General features: G+C 49.1%; 1 protein-coding gene across 2 annotated transcripts in view; it reads right to left on the minus strand.

Annotated features, from left to right (window-relative positions):
* OPCML (opioid binding protein/cell adhesion molecule like) overlaps window positions 1-7,081 on the minus strand; it is a 1,151,950-nt gene extending 1,144,869 nt beyond the window's left edge. For both annotated transcript variants that reach the window (XM_025357328.1, XM_025357325.1), the window contains exon 1: window positions 6,358-7,081. Coding sequence is in view for 1 of the 2 variants with exons in the window: in XM_025357325.1 (XP_025213110.1) it covers window positions 6,358-6,418 (61 nt within the window). In the remaining variant the exon portion in view is untranslated. The remainder of the gene's footprint in view (window positions 1-6,357) is intronic.
* Between the last annotated feature and the right edge of the window lie 1,348 nt (window positions 7,082-8,429).

Here is an 8,429-nt window from a genome sequence, read left to right on the forward strand (position 1 = left end):
CATGCTAAGCGCAAGCAGCCATTCCAATCAATGGCCTGTGTCCTACTGCATCGATTCATCTTGGCCTTTCCGGGGGTCTCTCAGCACAGCATCTCCGCTCATTAACGAGAATGCACCTGCATCATAATGATAATCCTTTGCACTTCCCCAACACATTGCCCAGGGGGTTCTCAAAGCATTTTGTAAACTTTTAATTAAGTTAGTCTAGTGACTGCAGGATGGTCCCCAGCCTCTCCGAACCAAGAGGTCTGGGGTGGGGGCGGGGACAGGAGGTGATGGGAGACAAGCACAAGTCCTGCCTCTAGCACCTACTTACTGGCTCTGGGGCTCAGAGGCGAGTGGGTGGATGTGCAGGGAGTCTCTGCATTACTAGGAAGAAGCACTCACATATGTACGGCCGTGTCTGGCACAGGCAGCTTGTGGGCCTCCTGCCATGTGTGCCCACAGGGAGAGCACCAAGGCCGGGGGCTACGGTTGGGAGTTCTGGAAAGGCAGATATAGAAGGCAAGAGGGAGGACTTGCTTTCCTTAAAGAGCTGTGAATGTGATTTTGGGAGTAGCTAAACTCTGGCTTGGAAATGCACGTGTGCCTTGCGTGTATATGCGTGCAGGAAGGGGCATGCATCTATGGTTGGCAAGAGCGTAGTGAGGAAGAGAAGGGGGAATGTATGTTCACATGCCTAGAGGAAGGCGGTAGCAAGCACATTCGTCTTCAAGCTTCTCCCTGGTTTTAGATTTCTTTTGGCTCCCTTCTCAGAGCTACCTTTAATCCTTCCCTGAGCCATACAAATACCACCATCTTGGGGTATCAAGTGAGTGGTGTATAAATCCAGCAAGTGGAACTACGTCCATGCCCTACTGTGCTAGAGCCATCCCCACCCCTAAGGGAAAATGCAGAGGCACCCAAGGCTTTGCAGATAAGTAACAAATTCTAAGTCTGGGTATCCCACCAACAGCATAAAAGGCAAGAGGGACAAATGTCCTCGGGACCTAGCCCTGCACTAAGGACTGGGATCAGAGAGAGTGGGAGAGCAGAGCCACCCAAAGGTGAAGCCACCTGCCGGGCCCTCGCTGTCTGGAAACTGCCAGTCAGTATCAGAGGTGCTAACATCCACTGCTCCTGACAGCCTGGTTTGTCAGCAGCCACAGACCATCTGGGGGCTGACACTTGAGCTCACTGACAGGAATCACAGTTTGCTTCCATATCTCTTCTGTCTCCAGCCCCAGGCAGCTGCAGGCGGATGGCAGCAGTCCATCTGCAAACAGGGCTGCAGGCTGAGGGGGTCCCTGTCCAGCGGACCAGCACCAGGAAAGTCAGTGCCCATAGGCCAAAGGCTATTAGACGGGGCTCCTGGAGTTCCAGCTGCCCAAGGCTGATGTACAAGTCCATGCATCCAGCACCCCGCCAGAAATACCACAAAACACTGTTTTGGGAGACCAAAGGTGCCATGTCTGTTGCCCTAGTTTTCTACAGCAGAAAAACTGAGACCTAAAAGTTCAAAGTCAGAATGTATATTTCACTGGGGGTCAAAAAGAAGAAAAAGCTTAACATCTTCCTATTTTACTGGATTAATGGCTTTTGAGGCAGGAGAATATCTTAATGCCTTATGTTTAATCAGAACCTATATAAAGTCTTGGTCAATAAGTGAAGGACTAGATTGTCTTTTACTAATTTTCATCACTGTGACAAAGACATACATACATGATCAGTATGATTCTACCTTATCTTCTCCCATTTTAAACAATAAGGAACGTCCTCTCTCCTCTAACACGTGAGTTGCCATCTCTCTTTGCCCTGTTCCTAGAGGACCAGGATGAGTTTTTTTAATAATAAAATTTTACAAATGTTTATTTGTTATCATCTAACCCAGGTGTTCAGCTACTCTGTCCAATTGGAAACAAGGTTCATACATGGCTGGAACCCATTCTACAGATTGGTAAACTGAGACTTAGAGGATGCCTTGAACCAACCAAATAAGCCTCAAAAAGCAACTAATCAAAGAGATCACTCTCAGCTTTCAGCATACTTAGAGGCTTGGAGGGAGTCCCACCTAAAGAGAAGTGCACTCAGCCCCAGGCAACCCTGACACGGATTTGAGGCTGTAACCACCAGAGGTAGTTCCCAGTAGCTGGCATGGGAGACCCAGGCCCAGAGCTGCTAGACAACAAATGCAGGCAAGTGCCAGCTGTTTAAAGAATCTCCTTCTGTAATTTTCTAGGTTACAGAGATGTGGCCAAGGTTGCTAAGAATTCGAGAAAGCACAAAGGCAGACAGGATCCAGGGAACATGGGAGAACCTCAGGCCCGTCAGGATCTCTGATTAATCTCAGGTTGAGTAGTGCTGCCGAGCTCCAGGCTACTGAAAAAGCCACTTCATGAGGCAGCTGACGCTATCTCCTTCTCAGCGCCTGCTATTGCCACTGGGCCCGTGCTGAATGCAGACGACGCGGTCTAACCTTATTAACATGTCAATCATTTTTAAGGGATTGGGGGCCACATGATGGCATGAATCCATGATGGCCTAAAGGATGTTGAGGACTTGCTCATGACCAGATGCTCTGTCCTTGTTCCTATCTCTTTCTTAGTGAGTCTGGCGTGTGGATTCCCCCACTAGACCCCCTGTGCACATCAGGCACTCTTAGCAGGTTCCCTGGCTCTGTGCTGGTGAGAGGCTAAGGAGCAGGAAAGGAATTCATCAAAACTTGGCTGTAGAGCCCACCCCCAGGCCTTACCCCAAAGCCAAACATCCCAGCCCAGAAACTCAAGATTTGGGGACTTCCCTGAAGGAAGTAGCAGGAAGGTGTGTGCTGGAGAAGGAGGAATCCTAAACCTCGGGGAATTTTCTATCCAAGCCCAGGGTTTTGTGACCCTAAACAGGCAAAGCCTGTTTAAGGTGCAAGAGATGAAGCTGTAGCCAGAACCAGGGCTCACAGATCAGTGCATGAAGACACAGCTCAGTCCAGGTTAGGTAAATGGGGACCCCTCCCAGCTAACATCCCTGCTTAGACTCACAAGACAATGATGGGCCAAGAAGAAGGGGACAAACAGGAAGTCATGGTCTGAATTTGAGCAAAGAAGCCTTCCAGGTTAGCAATCCTTGCATCATGGCACTGGACCCTGGCAGGCCTTGGGCAGCACCACGCCTCAGGAACTGAGGCTGCTGGCAATGACAACACCTTCTTCCCCTTACTCCACCCTGCCCCATGGCCACAGAGCCATTTCTCAAAGTTGGAGGAGAAAAAGCAGGAAGAAGATGAGTTTTGACTCAAATACTCAAATACTGTAGGCCACGGGCACAGGTTTTAAGTGACAGACAGAGTGGTTTGCAGGTCATCAGAAGGATCTGGGATGCTAGCTCCAAATGCTGAGATGAGGACAGGGACTCCACATTTTAACCGGCCTCTCTCCTCCTAGGTGATTCTGATGCATGTATTTAGCAGTATTCGCTTCCTGCTTCCTACAGAGCCCCCAGACCCAAGGTCAAGGAGGCCACCAGCCCAGACTCTCTCTCCTCCTACTGGAACAACAGACTTACCCCCACCAGGGGTGTCCAGCGCCTCAGACTGTGCCTCTAGCATGACAAGTCAATTGGCCACTGGCCCTCTGCCCTGTCTTGGGTGTGGGCTCATCACTGTCTCCACGTGTGACCGTCTTTTCCATCCCAGAAATTCTGCCTAGAAAAGCTATCTGTGACATCAGTCTCCCCGTGGAAGGTACCAGGCGACAACAGCATTAACCTTAAAATTATTCTGGGATGGAAACGTGTTTTACGAAGAAATAGAAGCTGCAGAATAAAATGGCATCAAGGCCTAACCAGGTCAAGGTTCCATTATTACATCAGCCTTCGGTCTTTAGACACAGGGAAAGTAAGTGGCTAACAAGCTGGTATTAATCCCTGTGGGAGAAAAAGCGTCATCATTTGAAACAAAGAAAAAAAAGTCTAAAGCTATAACAGGAAGTAAAAGAAAAGAGACAGGAGAAGTCACAAGTAAGCCATGGCAGCTCATCAGAACTTCCAGATCCAGCCAGGTTTCCCACAGGAACCCCTCAAGATGTGAAGCGTTCTTTCACTTACACCTTCTAAGGCTAACTTTTTCTCCTCCCTGTTCTTGTTCTTCCCAGGCTCCTGACACAATTAGCATAAGAGGAGCCCTCAAAGCAGGTAACAGACTCTTCAGAGACAGGGGACATTGCAGCGATGTCCGTGCCTTGCCCTCCCCCAGAAGACCAGGGGATGGCTTGTCATTGTCGTCCACCATGCTCAGGACATTCAGACAGGGGCACAGGTTCATCCTCCTTTCCCTCAGCCTGCTTTAGTTATGGGTACTTCTCCTGCAAGCAGGGTCTGCCTGCTCCCCACCAATGCAGTGCCACGGGACCCCTAGAGGGAGGTCTCACCCTGGCTCCTGGCTCCTTCAGGGCGCACTGCAATGCAGCTTCGGCAGACTGGGGCTCACCCCCCTGCCTTGCTTTCTAAAGTGTAATGTTCTGATTTCCGCCGTGAGGGGCGCATCCACACAGCCAGAATTCCCTCGGGATGGGAGTCCTGATCTTTGCTCCAGCACAGTGAGAGGAGGGGAAGCGGGTATGAGGAGGCCCCCCGGAGCTGCCGTCCAGCCGGGGACTTGCCTACGCAGGAAAGTTTGTCTTCTCCTGCGGCGGACCCAGTGCACCCACCTGGCTCCCTCTACCAGGCTCAGGCAGGTACTGAGTGTTCCGCTGGCTCTGCCTTCCCTGCTGAGCACAGCCGCCCAGGCTGAACCCCCTAGGATGCTGCTGGAATTTGGAAGAACAGCAACTACAAAACCCCACTCTGAACTTCTTGGTCAGCCTAAAACAAACAGCTGGGAACATGGTTATGCAGAGCCCATCCCTGCTTTAAAAAGTGCCATCTTCACAAGGCGTTACAAAACATTACGGCTGGATTACTTGTTTTAGTTGATCCTCTCTTCTTTCTCCCCAGTAAACTTCCATTTTTCTGATTTCACTTTGGCATCTTAGGACTACTCAGGGAATTACATTATTAAAAACAACATCCCCAAAATATTTCCACAAAACCCTACCAAGTAATACTGAATATAAAAACATAAAATTGTATGTTTTACCTAAAAAAAAGATAGGTAAGGTTTTAAAATCTTAGCATTCAGGTCTGGGTATATATGTATGAAAATTTAGGTTTAAGCTAATGTTTAATCCAATGCATGTATCACAATTTGGGGGAAAAAAAAAAGATCCTGACTGTGCGGGGGTTTGGTATGGAAACCGACACTTTTGCTGCTGCCTAAAACCTTGGCAAGCATAACCTAGCCCCTTCGGCATTGTTTGAAAGATGCCTGCAGGCATTCAGTTGTCTGCTTGCAAAGGACTCCTGTGCAATTATCAAATCTATTAAGATGCCTTGAATTTTGCAATGCTTCTGCTAAGCTCATTTTGGTAGGATTACAGCATCTTACCTGTGTCACTGCAGATTTGTTTTCCCCAAACAAGTAACTGCTGTGAGAGGTGGGATCACATTTAAATCATTAGACAAGGTGGGGAAGGGGCTGGGGAGAATTAGGCAAATCCAAATTTCCCACCTTCCCTCAGCAGGGGCATTCCAAATTCTGCCAAGGGAAATGCACATTCCTGATGTAAGGAACAGGGAGATACTGACAGGATTCCGAATTTCAAGGGCATAATCTGCCCATTTGGTGGAAGGATAAAGAAAGGATGGCAGGCAGTAGAAGGTCTGTGTTGCAAGAAATGCAGGAGCAGATGAGTGAGCGGAGAAGGAGGGATGGGGCTGAGAAGGAGCTCCAGGGGGAGAGGGTAGGGGAAAGCAGTTCCTAAGGAAGGGAGGGAGGAGGAGAGTGGGGAGAGGTGGAGAGAGAGAAAAGAGACAGAGAGAGAGACAGGGAGGTGCAGAGATCTGGACTGATTCAGAAACAGAGAGACACCACCACGACTGAGAGAGAAGAGAGAGTGCCCCTTCCACCCTGCAGGTCCCAACATAGGCAGCAAGAAGGATTTATGGCTGGGAGTTCAAACCCCTCTTCTCCTACCCCCAGGACCACAACTGGTTAATGCCACTTGGTGCCTTTCACTGAAACAGCAGTGCCTCACAGCATGGTGCAGATCTCGAACCCAGCTCACTGGATCCCCGGAATAGAGAGCAAATCCCGTGCTGAAAGCATTTGCGTGTGTGTGAGTGTGTGTGTGTGTGCGTGCACACAGCAAGCCTACCTCTCTCACTCACATGCATCTCACACTCCCCGTCCTCACCCCTTCCTCCTTGCCTCTCCATCTCCCCGCTGCCTCTCCTGCTCTCACGTCGTACAATCGCCCCAGAGAGAGAAAACACCCTTCCCCTGTATGGTACCTGGGATGAAGAGCAGGGCAGTTGTCGCCGAGAAGACGACCCAGTAGGCAGGATGGTACATCTCGACGCTGCGGTGCTCTCAGCTGCCGGGCTTGCTACTGCTTCTGCTGCTGCTACCACTGCTGCCTTCCTCTGTGCTGAATTCTGAGCAGGTTTAAATCCAATGTTTGCAAAGGGAGGGAGAGAGCAGAAGAGAGAGAGAGAGCGCGAGAGATGGGAGCAGGCAGGCAGCGTCTCTGATTTTTTTTCTTGCACATACACACAACTGGTAAGAATCATCAGCACCAATCTGTACAGGGCTCAGAGCAGACCTCCTCCAAGGCACGCATTGGCTCCACTCTCCTGAGCGACGCAAGGAGACTTTCCTGCTTGGAAGGCTTGACTCCAAGGGGGAGTCGAAGCCGGCCCCTCACTCACTCCCTCGCCGGAGCACAGCCCTGCGTGTTGCTATCTGTGTAAGTATGTTGGTGTGGGGCTCACGTGGACACGTGAACACACACGAGCTCCTTGGTAGGCAGTGGAGAGGGCCTGGCACTGCCAGCAGGGCTCAGGGCACACCACGAAAGAAAGGTTGCTTGGCAGAAATGTGACTAATGCCCACGCCAGTTCCTTATCATTTTTCCTTCTTCCTAGTCTCCAGGCAGGGATGGAGCAGGAACTGCTACCCACAGGGAGAGCTCAGACATTTAAATCTGCACCCCACCCCTCCATTCGGCCATTAACAGCACTTGGAAGCAATTGGTTTTCCCAGCAAGGAGATGGGCATGTTATAGTTTTAAACCAATGATGCAAAGAGAATTGGCCAGTTCCCCACAATCAAAGCATTCTGAAACTCTACCAAGGCAAGATGCTATAGAAGCCCAAACAATTGCTATGATTACAGCATAGGCAGGGACAGATTCAGATTAGATCTCAAGGAGGCGGAAACTTGCTGAAGTCATCGGAAATCTTCACGAGGAGAAGGCCAGGGAGGGATACCTGTGGCTTCCTTCTGTTTTTTTTTTTTTTTCTTGCTTCTCCTTTTCAGGATCCAGTCTGTCCCTTCCTCTGGAACAGCAGTTTACACAGACAGTTTACACAGGGAGGCAGTATCTCTGGGGGTGAGAAACCCCAGAACTTTCCCCTGCTCTAAAACGGCCTGCTTGCCCTCCCTAACACATGCTTGTAGGCAGCACACCTTGCTGACTGAGTTATGCTGCCACTGAACTAGACGCTGAACTTGGAGGGTCTGTGATCAAGATAGCACTAGGTATTAGAGAAGGGACTGAGCAGACTATTTCTGTCCCAAGTGCCCTCCAAAGACCTCAAGTGGCTTGGATTCCTTCCCAGTTCCATGTGTCCACACCTCGAGGTCTGTGAGTGACACTCCACAGGAGATAATTCTCCCTTCCTCCTTTGCTGCAATTCCCAAAGTTTTCCCAAGTCACCTACTATGGGCAGGTATTCACCTCTATCACTTTAGTTAATCCTCACCAGAGTCCTTCCTTGTAGGCATTATGACCCCTGAATTTTCAAATGAAGTTGAGAGTGATTCAGTGACTTGCCACACAGCTAATGAGTTAGGATAAAAACCTAGGTCTGTCCTACTGCAAAATCCACAACGTTTTTATAAAGCAGCCAATTGCCAACAAGTTCTTTGGGCCTGACTGAGCTCTTCTCCTTCTAGAAAATAACTCCTGTTTATTTTTAAAGAAGTAAAACAATTGATTACTTCCCTCCTTACGAACAAGTCAGAAAACTTCGGCAGTACAACAGAAAACAGACGACAATCGTATCGTCCGCTGACACTCATGAAGTACCTACTTAACACAGTCATCTTTTCAAGGCTGGGAATATGAAGAATATGATTTGTTCTTATCTATAAAGGGCATGCAATATATTTCAAGAGATCAGCCAAAAGTTAGCATTGTGACTTTGCGAATGTACATAAAAAATAATAGGACACATACATAGTATTCGAGTCGAATTGTGTATACCTCATCACTGCACACATGTGGTTCACAAGCAAATTGATATGTGAATCCTTTAGGTAATGCTGGAATCCTGCAGAAATCCAGAATTATTACCAGTGG

The sequence above is a fragment of the Theropithecus gelada genome, chromosome 14, assembly GCF_003255815.1.
Source record: "Theropithecus gelada isolate Dixy chromosome 14, Tgel_1.0, whole genome shotgun sequence".
Classification (NCBI taxonomy): domain Eukaryota; kingdom Metazoa; phylum Chordata; class Mammalia; order Primates; family Cercopithecidae; genus Theropithecus; species Theropithecus gelada.